This window comes from Malaclemys terrapin, chromosome 2 (assembly GCF_027887155.1).
Source record: "Malaclemys terrapin pileata isolate rMalTer1 chromosome 2, rMalTer1.hap1, whole genome shotgun sequence".
In the NCBI taxonomy this organism is placed as follows: domain Eukaryota; kingdom Metazoa; phylum Chordata; order Testudines; family Emydidae; genus Malaclemys; species Malaclemys terrapin.
Window position 1 is genome coordinate 81,761,309 of NC_071506.1, and position 27,044 is coordinate 81,788,352.

A 27,044-nucleotide genomic window follows, 5' to 3' on the forward strand; every position below is an offset into this window, starting at 1 on the left:
AATGGAAATTGCATATATATATATATATATATATATAAATATATATATATAAAACATACCTATACAAACAATTTTGGAAGCACCGAGTTATGGATGGTTAACCATGTGTTTGTAGTACTACTATCCTCATCCTCACTTCTCCCGCTCCCCATTAACTGTCATGCTAATTTTAAATTAGATTGTAAGCTATCTGGGGCAGGGACCATGTCATCACACGTGTTTATATAGTGCCTAGCAAAACCGGACCCCAACCCAAGTGAGACCTGAGGTCATTACTTTCAAAAGAAGTAATGATATGTCCTGCCCAACAGTTCAGAGAAGCACTATCATGCCTCTGAGCTGGATGAGCAGAAGTTTTAGTCATGAAAATTCACATAATTATTAAAGTTTTACCTGTTCTTGTAAGAGGCCGAATTGTCGGAACAGGTACAACTAAACCAGGAGGTGGAACTGGTGACCCAGGAGACCATCCCCGGTGTCGTTTCTTTGGTGGCCCAGAACTAGACATTGATGCTGAGGAGAAATAAAGGAAAAGATAATTCAAAACACACTTCTTCCCACATCCCATTTACATTCAGATACACAAACTCTGGGCTGGATTTTGACCTCACACTGTTTTTATGTTGGCATAGTTCTACTGAGTTTAGAGTTGCTCTCAATTTTACATCAGGCCACATCCTGATCTGAGAAACACTAATATCTAGAATGAGGTGTGTATCATTATCATCAACACTCATGCCAGCAACACATTACATTTCAAGGGAAGAGTTGCGAAAACAGCTATGGTGGAAAAGAAAACAAAGTTACAGTTTTCAGGCTCAACAGCTTATGCAGTAAAGAGTTTAAAATAAAATAATAAAAACACAGATTTTCTTTTACCTTGATCTACCGAAAAACAGCCAGGACTGGGGGAAGTTGAGTGAGGCATAGGTCGAGAGAATGTTGAGCTCAACACATTATTTCTTCCTCCACTACTGTTTCCATTTGCAACATCGCTGTTACGCAGTGTAAGTGGAGCTGAATACAACAAAATACACAAAGAGAGCAGCTTTAGACAATCTTTAAAACAAAATAAAACATATTTCAGAATGTAAAGCAAGAACAGAACAAGATTGGTGACTGAGTCAACTTTAATCCTGGGGCAACCAGTGGAGAATATCTTAGGCACTGGCAGCAAAATTTTGATCTTTAAGTAGGGCTTCTGTATTTCGGAGGGAGAACTGAAACAAAACAAAGCCAAAACCACAACAATAAAATCCAGTACAAATTTTGAAGCATCCTTATTGAAAACTGAAAATGATAAATATGTTTGTCATTAATTTAGCTTCTAGAGATCTCCGGCCTCTTTATACATCTTTTACCTCACTGCTTAGGCTAAAAGTGATGAGAGATACAAATTTTTCAATAGGCAGCAAGGAGAGATTTACATTTGGCTTGGTAAATTTTAGATTTCTTCTTCTGACTCCTATATTTTTTTGAATGTTTACCACAGAGTTATATCCTATTAGTGGGCAGTGAGGGTGGGAGCAATTCAATTTAAAATTACATAATTCTGCAATAAAAGGGGGCCTTACTTTATCTACAGAGTCCCATCGTCAACCACAGTCACCCAACAGGACATCATAATCCTGCACAAGTGTCTTAAAATTGGCAATTTTCAAAGTTGGAGCCAGTATTAATACCTAGTTTATATGCCTGATTACTGATTTCACTGTCCAAATGAGGTGTCTAGATATCCCATTGTTATTAAGGATTCACAATTCCAGCAATGAAAGAGTACTAACACTAGCCCTCCTTTAAAAGGAAGGTAAATTTCATGCAACATCTCTGAAGAGGCTACATAAGTCATTCATGAACAACAACATGTAGACAATTAGGATTCTTACCTCTTTGACTGAGAGCTATTTAAAAGTGCCATGTCATGCAAGGTTGACTCCATGGGGTTGTTCTCTCTCTTATGGAGCTCAGCCAGGGAAATAATTGGTCCCCTTTAAAGTACAGTGACCAAACTGTTAAGTTTGAGAACCAGGACACTATCCAAGGTGGGGATACCGATGGCAATGCAAGAGGTGCATGCACAGAGTATTGTAGTGGTGCACAAGTTTTGGGGTATGGATAACAAATGTACCCACTACTAGACAGACCGCTCGTTACCCCACTTGGCTTTCTGTAAAGTAAATTATTACCTGTGGCAAATGTCTTTCCTACAAGCTGCACAGACAAAGCCAGTGGTTTCACTATGTTCTTGTTCCGGGATAGGTCTTGAGTTCCACTTATATTAACAGCAGAAGATGATTTTGCTGGACTGAATACTGAGGAGTCTGACAAAAAAAAATTGTTTGATTAAATAACTATTTGAAAATATCTGTAGACATATCAGTACACCCCTAAGAAGTCATCATATAAGGACTTATCTTACAAATAACTAGTACTACCTTAAATTTATATATTGTTTTTCATCCAATGATAGAAAGCAAGAAAGAGAGAAAGAGAGAGTGAAAACAAGAGAGAAAGCGAGAGTTGAGATTTTGTTTATCACATTAGCAAAGAGCAACAAACAGTTAATAATTTGATATATATGGATGATCTGATACTATATGGACTGTCACAAAAGAAGATACACATGTAGAAAAATTTGATGAACATATAAAGCTACAGGTTGGCTTGGCTAAATGTGTGCCAACATCTGTAAAGAGGACAAAATGGGTACAATCAAATGGCACAGAAGTTAACGAAGGTACTATCCAAGATCTCTCTCAGCATGATCCCTATGAACAAGTGAGGAAAGGATACTACAGATGAATAAGAACTAATCTAAGAACAAAACTCAACTTGAAGAATTTGATCCAAGCCATTAATATGTGGACAATACCAGCAGTATGGTACACTGCCAGAATGATCAAATCGAATCAAGAAAAGAAAAAATTTAACATCCAAACAAAAAAGCTCCTAGGGATGCAGAGTGATGAACATCAGTCAAGACATGGGCAGGATGTATGTTCAATGATGTGATAATGGAAAAAGGTTTGCTATGTGTGGAGGAGGAAAATGACAATGAATGACAACATCAAAATATATGAGGAGTCAGTCTCAGTAAAAGATCATCTGGTCATGATAATAAGCCGTAGCTAAGTGTGCATCCCAATCCAAGAAAGAAAGCAGAAAGCAAATTGTCAAAGAATGACTCGAAAGATTTACATAGCAATCATTGCATGGACAGTGGCAGAGAACAAGCAAATCCATTAGCAATAGAAGATCTACAAGCCATGAGTTTGTTAAAGGATACCTCAAAAGAGAGACAAGAAGCCTCATTATGAGCACACGAGCACAGTCCTTAAGGCTTAATTATGTTCTAAACAAAATTGACCAATAGAACTGCACACCAAACTGCAGAATATGTTCTGAAAAGGAAAAGATGCGGAGCGTCTGCAGGAGCCTGGCTGCGAGAGAATATGTGAACAAACACAATGAGGTCACCAAGTGTCTGCGCTGGAAACTCTGTGGCAAGTATGGAATTAAACAAACCATGTGGTATTATGACCATCGAATCAAAAGTGCTCTATAGAACAAAGAAGCTAAGATTTTTATGGGATCTGGCAATTGTCACAAACTGAACAGTGCAGGAAAACAGGCTGGACATAGCTGTAGAAAAGAAGAGAAGCGAGACCACGTTAATTGATATTGTCATACCAGCAGACAGAAATATAAAAAAGAAACAAGAGCGGAAGATGTGAAGTATGAAGATTGAGCCACAAAGTGGAACGATTATGGAAAACTAGATGATCCCAGCAATTATTGGAGCACTTGGAGTGGTCCCTAAGGGCATGAATGAGTACCTCAAGAATGCATTAGTAGTGCAAGATATCACGACCAGTGCTTTTAGGCACTGTAAGCATTTTAAAGGAAGTTAAAGAAGGAGAAGTATATTTTGAGCACCTAAAAATACAGGAATTCTGTGGAGGGTTTAACAAAACTCCCGACTACCCAAACATACAAAGTTGGATCATAATCAGGATTTATACGAGAGTCATGGTAAATTTTAGACAGTATCTTTCTCCTTTTTATGCTTAGAGATCTTGTATGTTGTGAAGGCTATTTGCATAAAATAAAATCCTCATGATGTAATACTGAAGGATGATGATAATACTACTACTAAAAACAACTCTTCATCATGCTTAACACTTATATAACATTTTTCACATTCAAAATGCTTTTCAAATATTATCTAACTGTTCTTCACAATAACTCAATGGGATAGGCAAGTAAACATGATTGTCCCATTTTATAGACAAGGAAGCTGAAGCAGAGAGGTTAAGTGACTTTCCCGCAGCAACAGAAAGAGTCTGTATCAGAGCGGGGATCAGAATTCAAGGGTTCCTGATACCACTTCTTATGTTCAAACTACTAGAACACACTTCCCTCAAAGCACTTCACAAAGGTGGATAAGTATTATTATTCCCATTTTATAGGTGGGAAAACTGTAGAACAGCGAGTTTAAATGAATTGCCTGAGATTATATAACAAATCAGCAGCTGAATCAGGAGCAGAACCCAGATCTCCAGACTTCAAGACCCCCTGCTCTAACCATTAGACATTTAATATCTGCAACTTTATTCAGATCAAATTCTACGCTTTGGACACAGGCAGCTCTAAATTCTTACAACAGAAGGATGAACTCTTCTGAAAGAATGTTTACTGGATTTCACTGGATAAATTAATCTGTAAAAAGTAAGCAGTTTATGCTAGGTTCCACCTACACATGTCTCCATACTCAAACAGAAAGAAAACAGAAGGCAAGGACATTACCAACCTGATCTGCCAAACTGATATACCTTGAAACACACCACACCACTCTGGGAACAATGGGAGGAGGAGAGAGAGACTATTTTGCCAGCTGGAATAATCAAGGTTGAGAATGGTCACAGGATCTCTGACTCCACTCCAACAGAATGACTTGTCCCATTTTCACAGGAAATATGCCAAATGGCTGACCAGTTAACACAAGGTCAGAGGCTCTGGTGAAACCTGATAGTCTACTATTAAATACACTGTGGCAAATGCATCTGCCAATGCCTCCTTCAAGTGGGCAGTGTAGAAGAATATGGAAGTTGTGTGTCTCTAATTAATATTAATATATGCATAGTCTATAACCTATATATACACAATTGTGGATTTGTGTGTATTTTCATATGCACTCACACAAAACCACAAAAGTGTATTGTATAAAGGGCTGGTAGCAACGCCCATTAAGGTTGCTCTACACTTCCCATTTTAAGACCCTATAGTCAGTTGCTTATAACTTTATGAAACTCACAGCTTGGGTTGAAATTTTCCATGCTAAGTGTCTGCCTCTGGCTGAATGGTTTTGGAAACTTTCAGCAAAAACAGATCAGCCATTTCCAAGAACAAAACCAAGGGAAGATACATTTTTCCCCATATTAAAAAATTCCGGAGACCTTTCCTCTGCAAAGCGCTAGTACCCCTATGCTTTGAAGAAGTGTCTTGAAATTTGGCAGGAGAGTGTCCTTTGTGTCAAAGATGTGCCTTTTGCTATCCCTATGAAAATACTCCCAAATTTGGAACAGTTATACCTGTATGAAAAACTGCAGTTCGCACATGCTTATTAAAGACTGCTTGAATATTTGCACCTAAAATCTCCAAAATTCTAACCTCACTGAGCATGCTTCATCCCCTCCCAAATCCTAGCGCTGACTGGATCTATGCAAGTACCATCCCCACAGAGCAAATGTGCATGCTGTATCCACTCCTAGCTCATCCACGGTGACAGGATGGTGCATGCACTATCCCCACAGAGTGACTGAAAATTGTCCAGGATCAGACTACAGGGGCTCATTAGGACTTTCCCTGTAATGGCTGCTATGAGGTACTGTAGGCCAAGGTAGGCTTGGCTGGGCACTGGAGCTGAGAGCAAGGAGCTTATCTATCCTGTCCGCTCCATGACAACCCAGGAGGCATGGAGGAGGAAGCCATCTGCTTTTAATGCAGAGAGAGCAAAAGATGGACTGGAGGGAAGGGAGAGTAGACTGAGACAAGGAGTCTGATGAGACTGGGACTGGAAGGGTTGGAGAGAAACAGAGACTAGGAGTTAGAGGGGGAGACTGAGGTTGGCTGGACTAGGAGATTGGTATTGGGCACCAGGGGAGGAGAGGCTGGGACTGGTTGGGCAAGAAGACTGAACTGAAAGCCAGTTGGGGCAGGGAGTGAGAATGGGGGAAACACAGAGATCTGATAAGGAGCTGGGGAGAAGGACTAGGAACCAATGGTGGGGGGGAAAGAGATGGAGCTGGCAAGGAGTTGGGATGTGATGGGAGAATGAGAACTGGCTGGGCAAAGACTCTGGGAGAAGAAGAGAGAATGGAGGGGGAGCCAGACTGGATGAGGAGCAAGACTAGGATTAAGATGATCACATACTGATTTTCCCACAAGACTCTTGCCTCACTCAACGCACAGGATGGACTTGCTCTGGGGATGAATCAGGGCTGTGTAGTGAAAAGAGGCTGTTGTCTATAGAACTCCTGTCTCATTTGTTGTAGAAGTTTTAAGGTGCATAATGAACAAGGCAGAGGACTATAGGAAGAGAAAGAATGGTCTCATGGAACACTGCCCTGGAGAACTGGATTCGGTCTTTGAGATTCTATCCACGTCTCTGCAACAGGGTCCCTTTGTGATGTTGGGCAAGTCACTTAATCCAAACTTCTCACAGGAGGTAGCTAATTGTGCATTCCTTATTTTCTGCATCCCCAACTTCAGATTGCAGGGCTCGATCTGCAGAAGTGCTGACCACTCACACCTACAAATGAAGTCAATGGAAGCAGTGCTTCACTATATAAAGTTCTACATAATACTAAGTATTATCAGGTCCTACACATCTCAAATTCAAATTTTGACCATAGCCTCTCTCTGCCTCAGCTGTCCATCTGTAAATTGGGGATAATACCACACCTTCATGTCACAAGGGCTTTGCTGAGACAAATGAATTAATATTTGTGAAGTACTTGGATATTCTTGTAATGGGCATCACAGAAAATTGCCTATGAGGAAATTAATAATTCTATCCTCAGAGAGGAGTTTGAATAGTGTGCAGTAAATAAGGTCTGGGGCCACTCAGTAAACAATGAGAAGAAAAAATATTGGATAGCTACTCATTGAGCACAATCCAGCCTATACACTCAGTGAGGAAGCAGTCCTGTGGAAAAAACAGTATGTGATCATATAATTAAAGGCTTATCATAATTCATCTTTGAAGAATTAGATTTTTATTGGTAAATGGCGGTAAATGTCAATTTCCCCAGGCACACACAAATCAATTAAAAGGTATTTTCATGGATAATAATCAAAATTTACACACAGGTACAGAAAGAAAAATGTTGCTTGAGAACTTATTAGAGTTTGATTTAAGGATATTTACTTTGTACACTTTGACATATGATGTTGACAATTTGTGTTTTAACAGTTATAAAGCTTTACATTTTTGAATCTCAATGTCTCCTGTCATTAAATAATTATTGCTTGACCTTCTCCATAATTTCCCACAACTCTGAAAATAAATGGATAAAAACTGAAAAAATGCTTACAAGTAAGCATTGATATGTCAAAAATATAAAAATATACAATTCCACTTATTGTATTCATAATGAACACAACGGGACCGTACTAAGGCAACCTCAACTCTGGCATTTCCTACCTTTGACATGCTTGACTTTGCAACCTTAATGTTCTTTTAACCTGTGTATAGAGCTATTTGTATAACAGTTATATAACTTCTAAGGTAGCTAGGGCCTTGTACTTTAGTTACAAAGCTAGACAGAGGGAAGAACTCAAGTCCATACCTTAGGAAAGAAAAATGGTGATAAAAGGAACAATTTCAGAAAGCAACCTAGTTTCAGTACACCTACCTGAAAGCAACAGAGAAAGGTAGTTCACCTCAGTGTATGACTAGCTATGGAGACTTCCAGGGAGAAACCTGAACTTTCATCACAGGTGGTTTGCAACAGTACTTATACATTACAAACAAATATGGTGGGGCTTTTTCCCCCTTGTCAAGTGGAATTTGTATTTTGAATGTGGCACTATCTTCACTGGAAGGTAACAATGGTAGGAGATAAAAAGGGTTTGATAACTGTGACCTGAGAGAACAAATAGTGATACAAAAGGACAAGCAGAAAGAAAATCATGGTGAGTTGATAAGGAGAAGGCAGTCTATAAAAGGTGTATCTATTAACTTGTCAGCTGCAACCCAGACAAAGCTGTGTAAATATTAGATTACTTGTTATGCCAAATAAAATGGGATTCTCATGTGCCTGCACATTTTTCACGCAAGGACCTGGAGCCCAGGACACCACAACATTCTCATTCCAGATTAGAAATATAGTCTCCTAAGTAGGAATAAACCCCAACACCTCAGTCAAAGTGTCCCTGAACACACTGACTAATATTTGCAACACCAATAGGAATGCTAATGTTCAATTTTTATTGTTCATTTATTTTCAGCATCCCTTGTAAGCAAAAGAATTATTGAACCAAGTTTTTTTTTTTTAATTTTGCTCGTCAGATCCCTCCATATAAGCCTATGTTCTAAAATATATGTGGCCAATTAAAATTCCTGGATAACTCAGATTTTTAGATGTGACAAATCCTGTTCTGTTTTTACATCATTCAGAGACAGCAGGGATGTGCACTCTATTCAATCATAGCTCTTCTGAATAAAAGCCTCATGTTTCCAAAATCTATCAAATAAACAAAAGCACATGAATTGCAATAGATAAATCAACTTCAAAAATGCAACAACCTACAAAGCACACCAAAGAAAAATCACCTTTTGAGTCCAGAAGGAAAGCCCTTCTAGGTAAATCTGTTATGGTTATTAGAAAACTTCTTTATTTCTACTTAAATCAATGCACAACTCCAAGAGGTAATAATTTCAAAGATTTGGCAATATGGCTATGATGTGTCTTAGCTCACTTAGCAAATCACTGATGTTTATCATTACTTTTACCACACTACAATAGTGGGAGTCAAACATCAAAAACAGAAGGCTACTTTTTTCTCCAGTGAGGAAAAAGATGTCAATCCAAGGTACCCATTCTGTTAAGGATGCTCACTATAAGTGAGTATTTCACAACATGTGGGACATAAGTAAAAAAAAATAACATCAAATGGATTAAAAAAAACAACATTAACACTTTTCAAGCTACTATTAAGAGCTAAACTTATCCCCGTCTCATCTGGTCCTTAATATTCACAGTATAAATTTTGAAATATGTTTTCTACCTTTAACCTGCAAATTGATACATGCTAAAAATCTACTTTGCAATCCTATGAAACATGTGAGGTACTTTACCACCTCCACTGGTCATTTCTACAGCATACAGCACTTTCAGCCCCTACCTGTCTGAGTGAACCCTGATTTGTATCCATTAGCTCTTCTGCTCTCTGGGGTCGTGGATGGTGACACTGAAGAATTTGGTTTAGCAGAATGGCTAGCAGCAGATGATTGTCTGCTTCTACATTCTGGAAGTGAAGCAGCTACAGTACATATTAACAAGGCCTGGCTTTCAGTGCAACAGTTTAGTGCAATGGTGTTAAACATTGACAAATATTAAAAGCACATACAGTATGACATGCAACAAATAGCAAAGTTCAGCTAAAACATCTCCCAGGATTCAACCAACCTAATTTAAGTATTTAGTTACAAAAACCTTCCCCATAACATTCATAACAAGGGGCCCTCAACTTAAAGCTGAAGATATTCACTCAAGGTGCACCCAGGATACAAAACAAGATAGCAAAACCTGAGTACACGTGATCCCTCTTTCCATTCCCCAGAGATCAATGTCCCCAGTTTTTATCTTAGAGTGCACTTTGTGGAGTTAGTTTTTCTACTGGTGCTACCATGAATTTGTAAGTGATTAGATCAGCAAATCAGTCCAGAAACTACGGCTGGAGAATAGACTGAGAGCTACTTTGCCAGACCCTGGAAGAAAACACCCAGACATAGGAAGGGGTTATCAGGCTGATGGACTGCTTTATTTCTGCAGAAGGGGGGGTTTGAGGCCTCCTCTGGGGATGTGGTGGGGAGGGGATAGAAGAAAAATGGGTGGGAAACTCTCTTTTTACCTAAATCTTTATTTAGCCTCTTGGGTGAAATCCTGGCTCCACTGAAAGCAGTGAGAGTTTTGCCATTCAGTTCAATGAGGCCAGGATTTCACCCCCTAGCTTTTTAAATACTTAAACCCAAAACTTTTAAGGTTCACCTAACACTACATAAAAACATTCTAAAATCTGTAAGTATGCTTCTAGCAAATGGGTGATTTTTTTTTACCTTTCCAGCAGATAAGGGGTCCCTTTGACAGTACACCTTGGGAGCTTCTTACTAGGTAGTACTTTAAGTGCTTCTGCTTCTTTGGCTGAGTGGTTAGTTTCAGGTTAATGTGGTTGGAAAATTCTGTGAAGTATCGAAATCCCCTTTCTCCACAGCCTATACAATTCCCAGAAAACCCTGCAGGAAAGGGGGGAGGAAAAGGTACACAAACAAAATAAATTCCTTTTGACATATACTGGGAATTAGGCCATTTTAACCCTTACCTGAATCTACTAGCTGGATATACCCATTCAGACATCTACTGTAAGCTTCACACACAGCACATGAATGACAGGAAGACAGACAGACAACAGAGACAGACTTTTGCTGCCTCAGCACTTTGTTTGCAAATGCTTTCTCTCCAGCTGTTACTAATTTAGGCCCAAAAGCTAACCCCCACTCTTCCACACTCTACAGTTCCTCAGAAGGGAGCAAATTCTCAGAAGAAAGCATGATAGGTACATGAAAACTGAGGAAGCGATTACACAGAGTGATTCAACCCCCTCCATGTTGGTACCTTTCACCCCCACCCCTAACACATAGTGGAGGATTGGCTTCAAGAAGCATGCTTCCTTTCCCAAAACTGTAACTGATCCACAGCATTCTGTATAAAGTTAATGCTGCCTAAGGCAGCCTTACTCCCAGGGCACTCTGAAATTCCCCTTCGGTCTTCCTGAAGAGGCCTTCAAAATGTGTGTGGGTGGGGGTAGGGGTGAGGGTGGGGGGGAGGGGCAAACACGAAGTAATATCTTTGCATTATTAAGTTCTCAAATGTAAAAGTGAAACACATGTCCTGATTATTTTCTCATGACTTACAATTTTCCCCCTTATTCCCCTTATTAGGGTCTTAAAAGGGCACAAATAAGAAATCACTTAATCCAAAATCCTTAGTTCTACTCAGACAGAAATTCAGAGCTTTTATTAAATTTAACAGATTAGGAATACAGCCAAAAACTGGGCAGAAGACCATTTCATAGTAGAGAAACTAAATTATTTTGTGGAGAGAGCTGAATTACATGTTTGAACTAGGGTTTGTATGGTAGGACTACAGAATTAGGGCTATGAAATTTTCACTGAGGCCAACGAGAACTGTGCACAAGTAGAATTGGCTTCTGAGTAAGGGATGGGGAAGGCTAACAGTTTATTTCTAACCATATGGCCTCGCATTTGGCTTTATTAAAACACATGTTTGAATAAGCCCAGTTTACCAATCAAGATTGTTCTGTACAACTGTCATGTCATTATTATTTGCCAATCCACTAATTTTTGCATCACTTGCAGATTTTACCATCAACACATTTATATTTTCTTTTAAATCACTGATAAAGATTTTGAAGAGCACGGGGCCAAGAACAGGTCCCTGTAAGCAGAGGTGCTGGAACTAGGGGTGCTGGGGGTGCGGCTGCACCCCCTGGCTTGAAGTGGCTTCCATTATATACATGGTTTACAATTTGGTTCAATGGCTCTCAGCACTTCCACTATAAAAATTGTTCCAGCACCCCGGCCTGTAAGACTCCATTAGAAACTTCTATTTGATGATGATTCCCCATTAATTACTTTTTGAGAGCTATCTATCCATTTAATAGATGCTACACTGATTTGTGCATAATGCTAATTTTTAAAATCAGTGTCATGAGCTACTATGTCAAATGCCTTACAGATGACTACATCAACAGTTAAGTTTATCAACCAAACTTGTAATCTCATCAAAAAACAATATCCAGTTTCTTTGACAAGACCTATTTTCCATAAAACCATGTTGATTGGCATTAAATTATATTGCCATCTTTTAATTCTTTACTGATTACTTTCCATGATTTTGCCCAGTCAAGCTAACTTGCCTATTAGTTACCTGGATCATCCTATTTACCTTTTTAAATACTGTACAATATTATTTCTTTTCCCCAGTGTTCCATGATTTATTTAAAAAAAAAAATCAATAACAGGGGCTCAGAGAGCTCCTGAGACAATTATTTTAAACCTCTTGTATATATTATTACCCAGTCCCATAGACTTTTAATTTTTTAATTTTAGTAGCTCACTGACAGAGCAGAGATGAGTTGTTGGCTCATTACCAAATAAGAGATGATAGGCAAGAAGAGGCTAAATTATGAAGGTAGAGTATTAAAAGGAAAGACAAGTAATTTGTAACACTGAAGTGGAAAAGGCGGAGCCAGAGGAGGGATACAACGGGGGAAAGGGCAGGTAGGGTAATGTGATTGGACCGATGAGCCAAGATGATGATATTGGCAGTAGCATTTTGAATGTATTACAGGTGAACAATATGGCATTTGTCAAGGACAAAAACGAGGAAGCTGCTATAGTTAGGATGTAAGATAACGATGGCCTGGACTAGAGTTTTAGCTAAATAAATCCGTTAAAGCTTTAGCATAATTTCTTGTCTATTGAAAAGTCCACCTCAGTGTATTCCAGGGCACCCCAGCAATGGGGAAGAGAGAGAGAGAGAGAGGAGATTCAAGATGGCGATTGATGGTGCCAAAAAAACCAACAACCCCACATCATTTTTATTGGTCTGTTTACCCAGCAGTCATAAGCCAAGCAGGCAAGGCAGGTGTGCAGATGCGAGTTTCCAATTACCAAGAAACGTTACTGTGTTGATTAATCTTTTAATTATTATAAATATAATCTGTGTCTGCTTATTCATGAAATGAAATTTTTACTCACTGACTGGAGGTTAAAACTTGACTATGTTTCACATTTATGCCCCAGACTTCATGCAGGTGGACTCCTGTACCTATGTAGAGCCCCACACAGTTAATTGCAGGACCAGGGCCTTATTTTGAACTTGCTTTTCAAAGAAGTTCAGTTATAGATTTAATTTCAGAAATACAGAACTCTCTTCAACATACTACTAAGAAAAATTCATTTCTTGAGTCAACTTAGTATAACTTTGAACCAACCTTTAGTTATCAATTGTTGTACCAAGAATAATAATGAAAACCATTTACCTAAAAGTGCATTTTTTCCATGATCATCTGGCAAAAACCGCTTGTCGACAGCACAGACTAAAATATGCTCAGGAAGATTTGGAGACTTGGCTCCTACCAGCAGGAAGCCTGCTGGGATATCAATTTGTTCCATGCACAGCGATACTAACCGCAAATCCTTGCCTGCTTGACAAAAACCTGAAAAGAAAAGATATGTGATTAAACTTTTATGAGTGATTTGCGGTAACTTTCTCTTTTGTTTGTTTCAGCTATGCAAAGCAGCCAAGGAAGATGTTTCCCGTTATTATCTAATTTAATTTTTTTTTTTTTTTTAGAAAATGTGTACATTGTGTAAATGTATCATCATTTAGGGTCTAATCCAAAGCCCCCTGAGGTCAGGAGAAAGACTTCCCTTGAGCTCAGCGTGGGCTTTGAATCAGGTCCTTAATAAGGATACAGATTCACTGGCAGGGGGCTGCAGAGAAAATAAATAGCCATTATTTACCTAAAAGGCTTCTGATTGGAGAAAGTAAGTAAAACTATGGAGATCAGAAATCAGATGGCTAAGAAGCTGATACCTTTTCCACTGTTCAAGCCCAGTTTTAAACAGAAGAAACACTAAAACACTCGAACTTATGAAAAAGCCCTACGGTGTGCAAAACTCACCCCATGTTTCCTTTCCATCTATACCGCACATGTCACTTGAAACTAAACAAAAAAAGTTATGAGTTCATAAAAACAAAACAAAACAAACCTCTTAAATTATTCCCAGGGAGTTCTATCTTCTCTGCATCTCTCTTTAGATTGTAAGCTTTATAAAGGGGACAGTCTTTAACTTTGTGTCTTGGTGCTAAACAAACATATTAATAACAAAAAAGACTGTATATATCCAGTGTTTACTAAGAAAAAAACCCACCTTCAGGAGTTTATGAAATTTGACCCTAAATTATACCTACACCAACTCTTTATACTCAAGGACACACACACACAAAAAATTCAATGATTATTATTCAAATAGAAGTTTGGGAGGGGCTCCAGTTTCTATTTTCCATCTGTGTATTAACTATTTACAACAGAACAAAATCTTGTCCTACTCTCTCCCTGATTAACTTCTAGTTCTGCTTTGAAGACTGAGATGACAGACACCAGAGGGAGCCATCTTCATCTCCTCTCCTCCTCCACAGGAAAGGTCTCTCTCTTCATAGGGAATGAAACCGTTAGTGGAAGCATTATAAAGCCACGTTTATAAATGGCTCATGCTAACATAATTTCAGCACAGGTTGCCTTGCTAATGTAGAGCACACACAATAGCTTCATAAACCATTTTGCTAATCTGGCTCTATGCCAATACGTCCCTACCTAATTTTCACTTCTACAGATGCAGGAAAGCTCGCCCATCTGTCAGCTGCAGCAGGTGGTGGTAAGTAGTTTTGTTTCAGGGCATTAGCAAATATGGGGTAGGCAGGTGACAGGGCTCTCCACTATTGGCTGACAGGGAGCATGGTCTTTTCTCTGCCACAGTAGCAGAACCTTCCTGGTGTGCACCGAAGTAAACCTGAAAATCCTTTTCCAGTGCCCATTTGTGCATATACAGTATAATTTACCAAAGCACAGTTTCAAAAGGCTCTACTGTATCGGCTGTAGCAAACTATTATAAACCTTCATTATTAATTCAATTTTAACAGCCACATCCAAGGTATTACCATCTATGATGTCAATACTAAAAGGCATATGTACTTAGCAAGCAGGTGCTTGGGGCGGCCAAAGGGAAGGGGCGGCACGTCGGGCTCTTCAACGGCAATTCGGCAGCAGGTCCCTCATTCCCCTCTCGGAGGGGGAAGGACCTGCCACCAAATTGCCGCCGAAGAAGAAAGCGGTGTGGCTGAGCTGCCGCCGATCGCGGCTTTTTTTTCTTTTTTTTTTTTCCCCCCCGCCGCTTGGGGCAGCAAAAACCCTGGAGACGGCCCTGATACTGTACACCCTGATCCTGTAAAAATCCATGCATCAAGATAACTTTACCCTTAAGTAGTGCCAAAATGACATCCTCCACACAGTGTTAACTCACATAAGTGCACAAGTTCACACAGGTGAAGGCATTCTGGTAGCATACAGCCTATTCAGTATTACTACACCATTGCTTGATGGAAAATCCTATTTTGCTGAGTCAAATAGAAGACAGGTACTATTTCAGCATAAACAAGTTTAGTGTAATCAGGGGAGTTATCAACGTAGACATCATACAGGTGGAGTTGTAACCCGGTTGTAGATAAAAGGAGCTCTTCTGGGTAAATTGTATTTTACTCAAAATGTAAAGTGCCTGCTTACCCAGCTGTGGGTGGTACATACTATTGCAATATTATGGCTAACATGTTCAAAGAAGCCTTAGTTCATTAGATACTCAAATCCCACTGACATTCAATGGAAGTAGTGTGCCTAACTCTCTTTGGTTCCTTTGAAAATACCAGCCTATGCCTTGGTCTAAAATGGCAAAATTTCCCACTGATGACAACAGGGGTCAGCAATGAGTAATTTTGCTATTATACACAAGGCTTATGATACAACAGATGTGATTGTTTTAAACAGGGTTTTAACAATTACTCTTCAGTATGGTCTTAACTAGGAAGTTCCTAACTGCACTAACACTGACTTGGTGCTTTATGCTAAAATGTGTTATTGTTAGCAACACTAGGATATCTAGGGTACCCAGGGTTTTGGCAGTCAATAGTTTTCAGCACTGTTTTAATCTGACTTGCCAAAATAGGTAGGCATCACTGTGCTAAAAATCTTGTTAGCAGCTAAAACCCCACCTAAAGCAGGACTACTAATGTTCTAACACTAATTCAACTGAACTCATGTTAGCACTGGTAGGAATTTTTGGATAAAATTACATAGCATGCACATCACCCTGACTGAGACAGGCCTAACAAATCAAATTGAAAAGGTATTAGTAGGAACACAATTTAAGCGGTGTTTAGGACAGATTCATACCATCAGTTCTGATGAGGTTTCAGTGTGAAGGAGAGAACAGGAGATCCTCAAAGCCCTAGAAGGAACCCCAAGGGGAAAAAGCAACCAGGAATAGTTCATAACATTTTAACAGTCATCTTCTGAGCATGTACCACTGCACCAAGGCACATCTGTGTTACACCAGAATAGGGTTACCATACGTCCTCTTTTTCCCCGGACATGTCCGGCTTTTCGGCAGTCAAACCCCCGTCCGGGGGGAATTGCCAAAAAGCCGAACATGTCCGGGAAAATGGCAGCTCTGCTCCTCCCCGACTCTTCGGCTCTGTTTAAGAGCCGGGCTGCCCGAGCGCTACCGGCTTCGGGCAGCCCCCATGCCTCCGGACCCTGCGCCGCCGGAGCCCGGGAGGGGAAGTGCCCGGCTGGGGGCGCAGGGTCCGGAGGCATAGGGGCTGCCCAAAACCCGATGGTTTGCCGGGCATCCTCCAGACCCTGCGCCCCCGGCTGGGCGCTTCCCCTCCCGGGCTCCAGCTGCACTGGGGAAGCGCCGGCCGGGGGCGCAGGGTCTGGGGGCTGCCCGGCAAACCCTGAAGCCGGTAGCGCTGGGGCAGCCCTTTCCCCCTGGCTGGGAGTGGGAGGGAGGAGGGGGCAGAGTTAGGGCGGGGAAGGGGCGGAGTTGGGGCGGGGCTAGGGATGGGGAAATGGGTGGGGCCAGGGCCCGTGGAGGGTCCTCTTTTTTTATTTATTAGATATGGTAACCCTACACCAGAATATCTTAGCACCGAGGTCCCCCAACTGTGGGGTGTGCCCCCTGGGGGGGACATGGAGGACCATCCGGGGGGGTGGGGCATGGTGAAGCCTGGGCCAACCCCCATGGGGAGCAGGGAGGGAGCGCCACCCAGTCCCCTCCCCTGCTCTGGTGCGGCCCCCAGCCGCATCCCTGGCTGTGTCTCTGTTCCTGGCCTGAGGCCGAGGCTGAGGGCAAAACCAGAGCGGAGCCACACCTGGCCACGGCCTGGCTGCCAGCCCCTACCACAGTCCAGCCACTGCCCCGCTCCTGGCCCCAGACCCACCCCCAGCTGCAGCCTCAGCCTCTGCACCCTTACTCCTTGCCCCTGTCCATGTCCCCCACCCTCCTGAGCCACAGCCCTGCTCCCAGCCTTGGTGGGGCAGAGGGGGAACTGACAGGGGTAAGGGGGAGCAGGACCCTCAAAAGTTTAGGGACCACTGTCTTAGCAGTACAGATTGAAACTAGCCTATGTATGAGAGGCTGATACTATAGAGTCTAGAGACAATAGTATCCTCTTATCTGAGAGGCTGTTTTATCTGCATACATTTCATGCTCCCTATTCAATTAGGATAAATAAATTCTATTATATAAATGCTGTACATACACAGCCTATAATGGTACATACTACATCTTCTAATATTTACACAAGATAATAGATGAGAAGCTACCATTACTATATACTTAGATATTCACAAGTTCCACAGTAAACTGCAAACACTTCTTATGGAACTGGTATAGTATACTGTCACCACGCATACCTTTATAATTGTTCTCTTGTATTATCTTTTGTTTATGCTACTAAAAAAATAGCTCCACAAATGCAAAAACCAGAAAGATATTTGAACATAAAACCAACATTTAAACAAGGTTTACAATCTAGCTTAAAATTTAAAAAGCCATGAAAAAACAGAGCTGATGTTAAAAGTTTGTCTTTATGCTGAGGGTGAGCCAGGGAGGAGGTTGAAGAAATGACAGCAACAGGTTGCACTTAGGACTGATTTTCTTGTTTTATGCATTTAATTCACACTCTTTAAGGCTGAACTTTTAAAGAGATCCATAGTTGGTTTCTATTTGTGCGAGCAGCTTTAATAGATAGTTGTTAGAGACATGTCTGTAAAGAAAATATTTTTTATTTACAAAGAGTTTAGGGGATTTTATGTTTGCATATCAATAGCCGAATCAGAAAGATTAATAATTTTGGCCAGGTACTTCTCTGTTAGTTTAAAGTAAGAGATTATCAGAGAATACATATCTGCTCTATGAAGAAAAATCTTGAATTTTCTTCCAAAAAAATGTAGACAGTGTCCCCAAGAGCCATCCATTATTCTTCTTTCCCACCCATACGAGGATCACTTTGTTAGCAATAAAATGATTCATTTGTATGGAATAATTCTGTTAATTGTTTTCTCAAAAAATTCCAGTCATAACATTTTATTTTTCTGGCTAGCCAGAAGTTCAGAGCGCTAATTTTTTTTCCTCCATGATTTTGTGTTGATAATTAAATATCAAATAGATACGGCTATATTCATGTAAACATCAATAAGGGACACATTTTCAAAATCTGACCTCTAATTTATGCTTGTGTAACTTGCATGCATAATTTTTTTTAGATTTGGTTCATATCAAGTCTATTTGCACTATATATACGCTCATTTATATAGGGATTTATACATGAAAATTCTGTCAAGTCACAGTACGTACAAGTTGTTTACACAAGTGATTGAAACTTGTACTATAAAAATGATGCATTCACCAATACAGGCCAGATTTGGAAATTTAGCCCTTTATTGTTATTTGCATGGATACAGGTATCTGTTTATGTATAGGTACACATGAAGAGCGGGGGAGGGACTAGGACTGTCAAGGAATTAAAAATATTAATCGCACTGTTGAACAATATTAGAATGCCATTTATTTAAATATTTTTGTATGTTTTCTACATTTTCAAATATATTGATTTCAATTACAACACACATCACAAAGTGTACAGTGCTCACTTTATTTTATTACAAATATTAGTGCTAGAAAAACAAAAGAAATAGTATTTTTCAATTCACCTCATACAAGTACGGTAATACAATCTCTTTATCATGAAAGTTGAACTTAAAAAAGGAAGAATCATGTACAAAAAAATAACTCATTCAAAAATAAAACAATTGGTTGGTGGCCGAAGCATGAAGAGGCACACAAATGTTTAGCATATCTGGCACGTAAATACATTGCAAGGCTACAAAAGTGCCATACCAATGCTTGTTCTCACTTTCAGGTGACATTGCAGATAAGAAGCCAGCAGTATTATCTTCCATAAATGTAAACAAAGTTATTTGTCTTAGTGATTGGCTGAACAAGAAGTAGGACTGAGTGGACTTGTAGGCTCTAAAGTTTTACACTGTTTTGTTTTTCAGTGCAGTTATGTAACAAAAAATCTACAGTTGTAAATTGTACTTTCACGATAAAGAGATTGCTCTACAGTATTGTATGAGGTGAATTGAAAAATAACTTTCTTTTGTTTATCATTTTTACAGTGCAAATATTTTGTAATAATAATAATAATAATAATATAAAGTGAGCACTGTACACTTTGTATTCTGTGTTGTAATTGAAATCAATATATTTGAAAATGTAGAAAAACATCCAAAATATTTAATAAATTTCAATTGGTATTCTATTGTTTAACATTGCGATTAAAACTGCGATTAATCACAATTAATTTTTTGAGTTAATCGCGTGAGTTAACTGCAATTAAATTGACAGCCCTAAAAAACAAAACAAAAACAACTTTTACCTGTCACTTGGCCAACAAAATCAACCATTATAATCCTTACAATGTTTAGAAAATAATTAAAAAAATAAAAGTATACAAATGAGCTGTTTGATTCCCTTCCCCCTCAAAAAAAAAAAAAAGATTTGACCATGGGATCCTCAGCTTTGTTTTAAAAGGCAGCAGGCACTTAAATCCTGATTAGTAATTTGCAAAGTGCCAAAAGCAATGGGAAAGAAGAATAATGAATAGCTCTTAGGGACATCATCTGCATTTCTTTGGAAGAAAATTCAAATGTTTTCCTTCACGCAAGCATGTTTGCATTCTACAATCATTTCTTAATTTAAACAGGCCTGTCTGCCCAATCAGGAATTGTCTTGTACGCACAGCTGTGGAAATACAAGCAAAAGTGCTAAAATCTTTTGAAAGCAAAGATCTTCTATTTTGTTTTTCACCTAAAAGTAACAAACAACAGCCTTAGTGTGGGGTACAAACCTGTATCTGTACTGCAAAAAACATATTTGCATAAGAAATTAGCTTCCAGGAATTACATATGAACTGCAGTTCACTGTCACTTACTATTGTAACTTCACAGTAACTGATCAGGTGTTAAGTACCTGCTTACTTAATTGCCTCTGAAATTACTTTTGACCTCCTTTAGACCCCAGGTAAATTGAGGATTTACTAACAAAAGGAAGGTGCTACTATTGTGTTTCACACTCTTGCATATAATGCCATTCCACAAATTAGGACAAGCATGCTTTAAAGGCATGGCAATCAAGAGGTTAAGAACTGTTTACTGTATTATCTAGTTGTACATTTGAGGTCATTATGCTAAAATCTGTCAGTATTTCCATTGTAACCTTCACAGAAGTTTATAACTGACTATAAAAATCTATTTGAAGCTAAAACTTCTGCCAAAAACCAAAAAGAAACACTTATGCTTATTGCTAAAAAGGCTTTATTTTTACAAACAGAATAATTATGTGGACTTGTCACCCTACAATGGTCTTCCAACAAGAAGGGTAAAGGACCTCCCCTCTACTGCCAAGTTAAGAAGAATGTTCAGCAAAAATGTTACTTGCATTTTATTCATTATCAAAGGCAATACAAACCAGTTGATGTGTTTCTGACTGATTTATGACTCAGCCATGTGAATTTGGGGAATTATGTGATTTCTTAATAAAAATTAGGATGTTATATGGAATATGAAATGACCATGGGTGAAATCCTGGCCTCACTGAAATCAATGACACAACTACCATTGACTTCAATAGGACCAGGATTTCACCCCACATAAAGTACAACCCCTGAGACATTTAACCCAAAATAGCTGTATAATCAGTAAAACTCATGAATTGCAGACTCAGGCACCAAGGACCCAATCCAGTACACGTTCAGCTTAGAGCACCCTGAGCAGCCCCACTGACTTCAACTTTTAATTTTTCATCTATTATTTTGAATTCAACCCTATTATTACTTTTCTTTGTAAGCAACTGCTGAGTTGGTTCAGAGATGTCATGCAATGGAAAATGAAAGGTTAGGTGACCTGTATGATCACATATAGGAGGAAAGGTGGTCACCGAGTCAATTTCTTTGTTTAGACGTGGTGTAGAAAATGAACATGTTTGGGTACCCATGCACTTACAACAATACATATAATTACACACAATCTATCAATTGGCGCGGGTTCAGAGAAAAGCCAAGAGAATAATTAGAAAACATGCCTTATAGTGATAGGCTTGAGGCTACTTGAGTCTAACAGACAGTTAAGGAGTGACTCGATCATAGTTTGTAAGTATGTACATGGAGAACAAATATTTGATAATGGGCTCTTCAATCTAGCAGGCAAGAGCCAATGAAGATGAAGCTGGGCAAATTCAGACTGGAAATAAGGTATAAATTTTTAACAGTGAGGGTAATTAACCATTGGAACCATTTACCAAGGGTCTTGGTGGAGTCTCCATCACTGACAATTTTTACTTCGATTGGATTTTTAAAAAAGATATGCTCTAGTTTAAATGGAATTATTTTGGGGATTCTATGGCCTGTGTTATACAGAAGGTCAGACGATCACTATGGTTCCTTCTGGCTTCAGAATCAATGAATCTGTCAGTCCACAACTACTCTTATGAAATGTCAGCAATGTTTTAAAATTTCTTCCCTCTCTTTTTGCAACAATCAAAAAATAAAATCCCTCCCCACCAACCCAGCACCTTCAGGAAAACCCTTAATAGGAACATTAGGCATAAAACTGAAAGGGACCTCCTGAGTCACTGAGTCTAATCCTCTGCTATTCTGGACAACTCTGTCATATCATCCCATTCACAAATTCAACACAATCCATTTTAAAACTAGTTAGATTGTTTGCCCCCAGTACTCCTATTGGAAGGCTGTTCCAGAGCCTCACTCCTTTGATGTTTAGAAACTTTCTTCTAATTTCCAGCCTAAATTTATTCATGGCCAATTTATATCCAGTTGTGTCAACATTGCCATTTAGCTTAAACAGCTCTTCTCCCTCCCAGTCTTTTACCCCCTTGATGTATTTATAGGGTACGTCTACACAGCATCTGGGAGTGAGCCTCCCACCACGGGTCCACACACCCGTCCGTGCTAGTAGCACTTGCACTAATGTTTTTAAAATAGCTGTGTGGATGATGCTTTTACATTATGGCTCAGGCTAGAGTTTGGGCTCTGAAGCCCACCCCACACCCTAGAGCAGAGGTTCTCAAACTGGGGGTCGGGGCCCCTCAGGGGGTCACAAGGTTATTACGTGGGGGGGTCACGAGCTGTCAGCCTCCACCCCAAACCCTGCTTTGCCTCCAGCATTTATAATGGTGTTAAATATATTAAAACGTATTTTTAATTTATAAGGGGTGGAGAGTCACACTCAGAGACTTGCTATGTGAAAGGGTTCACCAGTAAAAAAGTCTGAGAACCACTGCCCTAGAGCCCAAGCTCAAGCTTCTGCCTGAGCCAAATATCCATATTGCTCTTTTCAGTTATAGGTGAAACCACATTATATTGAACTTGATTTGATCCACCAGAGTGCGCAGTCCCGCCCCGCCCCCCGGAGCACTGTTTTACCGCGTTATATCCGAATTCGTGTTATATCGGGTTGCGTTATATCAAGGTAGTGGTGTACTTCAATGAGAGAACCTAGGAGCAGGGAAGCAATTGCTCAAAGGCTATCAGAGTCCACTTGGGGAAAAAACAACAAAGCCCCTGTATCTATCTCTGCCAAGTTACACAGACATGTCAGTGCTGCATCATCAGGATAAATGGCATCCTATGCTGTGACAAATTTAAGTGAATCAACACAGGTACATGATCTTGGTCTGTTGCTACAAGACCATCAACCAGTGAGACCAAATTAGTTTCTGTGGCATTCCCATGTCTAACATCTGAAAGTAGTCAAAAAAGCCTCTGAAAACACCAGCCAATGTGAATACTATATCACAACAAACCTCTCTCAATAACTTTCCCCAATTTCTGATAACAGCCCAGTGGTTTTGGATTCAAGGCTTTTGGGGTTCCTTTGTTTTGGAGGACAAGCATGCCCATCTAAGACAGATTGATCTAGAAGGGACCAATATATGATTTTTTTAAAAAGTCAACATTTGCCACCAATTACCACAGAAATTCTGTTCTAAGTATAGGGAGAAAACTCGTAATTTCAGATGTGTATAGTAGCTGTTGGCAAACAATGACTATTTAATAACAACTACTGCAAAGAGGCCAACAAACCAACAGAAATTTAACATTAACATAAATAAGTTTATATAATAGTTATGAATAGGTTCTTTTCTTTAAGGAATTTTTAGGTCTGCAGGATATCATATCAATAACAATGTAAACCAGTTATTTAATATTTACTCCTAACAACTACTATCTCCCCAACAATTCTATCCACATAATATCCAACATCATTTCCTTACTGCTCATATTTTCAGTAATTAGCACTGTCAATAATTCTGTTTATCCTTTTTAAAAGTTTAGGGATGACCCTGAACCTGTTACACTGGTAAGCAGATACTCATGCGAGCACCCATTTCGAAGTCCATGATAATACCCATCTGAGTAAATACTCACTAATGTAAGGAAGATGTTCACTGTTTGGCTCTTATAGCTAAATAAGGGCCATAATGAGCCTTAGCCACTTCTCACAAATAATACATCCCTTTTTATACTCTGTATCAAACCCTCTTATTTCAATATTGCCCCGATCACTGTTAGCTATATTTTTAAACAGCTATTTTAAAATCTTTTGGAATTCTACAAAGTCATATAAAAGATTGTGGCTGACTGTCTATGTTAGTTACTCATGCAAGTCAACTGGTATAATTTTTATAGACTTTAAAAACATTTAAAAACAGCTTGAATGCTTTAAAAAGCCTCTAATTAAATTTATGTTTGAAAACGTTACATTACATTCTGTTTTGGGCTATAATTGAAAATGCAGTCTCGGTCCAAAGCCAAAATTTGATCACAGTTCCAAATTTCTGAGCAGGACTACTCATGTGAGTAAGGGTTGCATTACTGGTCCCTTTATAAAAATCACTCCCTTGGTCACCAGGCAATATCACAATTCAGCATATTCATTTGATCAGTTTCCATTATTACTAGTTTTTAAACTTAAACATTACAGGTTATGGTGAGAACTGATTTAAGCACTAACCATCAGTAGTGCAAGACCCTTCTGGGGCAGGTTTTTGTGAATATGGGATTGGTGGACTACTTGAATCTGACATGTCTTCATCCTCCTCTTCGTCTTCCATTTCATTAACAGTTTGGTTATTAGAAAAATCCAGACTACCGTTCTGTGTGTAACGATGTACCAACTCTTTGTCCAATTCTTCCACCTTTGGTTTCACATCTGAAAAGAATACAAAAACAGAATCATCTCTACATCCACAGCAGTTCAAAGCAATACTACACTTGGAAACAAAATACCACAACCCTCTTTCTTTTAAGAGGCACAAAAGATGGATTTTATGTCATAAGGCATATGGATTTTATGTCAAAGAATGAACTGAACTGAATCGCAAACCCCCAGTGCTTGAGGGCCCCTTTACAGAAAAAAAAATGACAAATTGAAGTGTGCCATACTTGCATAGTTACCTTCTGGCAGGAAAGGAGGTTGGTCCGGGTCCAGGTAGAGTTGAGAGAAGATTGGCCGTGGGACAACACTACTGCATCTCAGAGAGGCTTCTATAGAGTTGTGAAGAGCTTCTTCAAAACGGGCTGATTTCAGTTGCCCCGCATATGAATTCCCCATGATCTACCAAATAAAAAAAAAGGGGGGGGGTTGGCTATTAAGGGAGTAGGGAAATATATACACAGATACCATTTGTTCAAACAGATCATTTATGAATGAATGAATAGCCCATATAGTACCCATGAAAGATCAACATTAGCAGTAGCATTTAGTAGTTAATGCAAAATGCAGTGAAAAAAACATCTTGAAATAGTACAGTTTGTTCCTGTCTGGGTTTGGAAGCCTCCATTATTTGCTTGTTTCAGTAAGAGCTACTTACTGCAGTTAGCCCATCTCAAATACATTGGTTATACACTAATTCCCCTCAACAACTTCAAGAGTCTACCTGATGCAGAATTTAATGGAGGGTAGATAAAATCATCTAAAGTGATGTGAAATGAGTTTTAGTACACGAGGTACACAATCCGGCTTTTATTCTTTTTACCTGTATCTTCTGGGATTTGAGAGGGTTGGTTGTGATAGAGAACATAGGAACATGCAGAATTTACAAATTAGCTTATTTCAGTAATTGTCCAGCTGTGTGGCTGCATGACTATATTTATGGAGAAGTTATGTTACCAGAACAATTGTACGCACAGGCATCTTATTGAGTCTGTTGTCACTGCCAATATCAAGTTAAAGTATCTGAAAGGTCAGTATTTTCATTCTAAGGATTCTTGACCTTTTCTTAAATGCGCAGGCCTGGTTTCTGTACTTATCAACATTGTTATCAATATAATTATGACTAGACAATCTAAATCATACAACTAATGATATAACAAGTTTTCATCACACAATGAATACAAACATCAGTATAGTATACAGACAAAGCTGTGAAATGTTTTTATTTTAAGCTACACATTACATTCTTCACTAGCACACATTTAACCAATCAAATTTCTCAAGAGTTAATTTTTCCACTCATTTATTCAATCATGAATGTATTAAAATACATGAAGTTAGTCAAGGACAAACTGTACTTTAAACCATAACTTGTTCTGCATTCTTAAGTGCTAGTTTGCAGCTGTTATCTACTGCACCGCTGTCTCTACTGGTGCTGAATACTCTTTCAGATTTAAACATTAAGTAGTAGAGCAGCCAAGTAAGATTTTACAGAGAATTGGGAAAGACATGCCAAATTATAATTCTATCATTTGATTGGGTCTTCACAGTACACAGTATGTATTCCAGAGACACAATGACAACTCAACATCCTCTAATAATAGGCAATACTGGTGACTGAATTATTGTAGAATTTTATTCCAACTAAGTTAACTTTTAGCTATTTATTTAATCAGACAAAAAAGGAACAAGTGCAAAACAAGCTACCACTCAATCTTATTCCCCTTCCACCTTCCTGATGTCATCTAGTTCTATGACTAGTGAAGCAGTGTGGCCTACTGGATACAGCACTGGACTGGGACTCAGGAGGCCCGGGTTCTGTTTCTAGCTTGGCCACTGGCCTGTTAGGTAACCACTTAACCTCTCTGGCCTCAGTTTCTTCATCTGTAAAATGAGTATAATAATGGGACCTCCTTTGTAAAGCACTTTAAACACTACTGATGAAAAGCGCTATATAAAATATTAATTATTATGTCAAGAAGGACATTTAGACATGGAGGATGGTCCTGTGATAAGGCACTAGCCTAGAACATGGGAGACCTGAGTTCAACTCCCTGCTCTAGCACAGATTTCCTGTGTGACCTTGGGCTAGTCACTCAGTCTCTCTATGCCTCAGCACCCCATCTATAAAATATGGATAACAGCAATTCCCTACCTCCCAGGAACATTGTGAGGGTCAATACATTAAAAAGATTGTAAGGTGCTTTGAAAAGGATATGGGGTCCATAGAAGTACCAAGACAGACTGCTGTCTTCATTCTATTTGTAAAGTAACATGCATACATATGGTGACAGTAAAACATTGTTAGGGAGATAGGGTGG

General features: G+C 39.2%; 1 protein-coding gene across 6 annotated transcripts in view; it reads right to left on the minus strand.

The window, feature by feature from the left end:
- Positions 1 to 27,044, minus strand: part of GREB1L (GREB1 like retinoic acid receptor coactivator) — a 217,850-nt gene that overhangs the window by 90,487 nt on the left and 100,319 nt on the right. For 5 of the 6 annotated variants that reach the window (XM_054017720.1, XM_054017719.1, XM_054017716.1 and 2 more), the window contains 8 exons: positions 24,966 to 25,125; positions 24,523 to 24,720; positions 13,351 to 13,527; positions 10,343 to 10,519; positions 9,409 to 9,531; positions 2,187 to 2,321; positions 880 to 1,017; positions 394 to 513 (listed from right to left, as the gene is read on the minus strand). In XM_054017720.1, the coding sequence (XP_053873695.1) occupies positions 394 to 513; positions 880 to 1,017; positions 2,187 to 2,321; positions 9,409 to 9,531; positions 10,343 to 10,519; positions 13,351 to 13,527; positions 24,523 to 24,720; positions 24,966 to 25,122 (1,225 nt within the window). In that variant the 5' untranslated portion in view covers positions 25,123 to 25,125. The remainder of the gene's footprint in view (positions 1 to 393; positions 514 to 879; positions 1,018 to 2,186; positions 2,322 to 9,408; positions 9,532 to 10,342; positions 10,520 to 13,350; positions 13,528 to 24,522; positions 24,721 to 24,965; positions 25,126 to 27,044) is intronic. The other variant, XM_054017722.1, reaches the window with a different exon arrangement.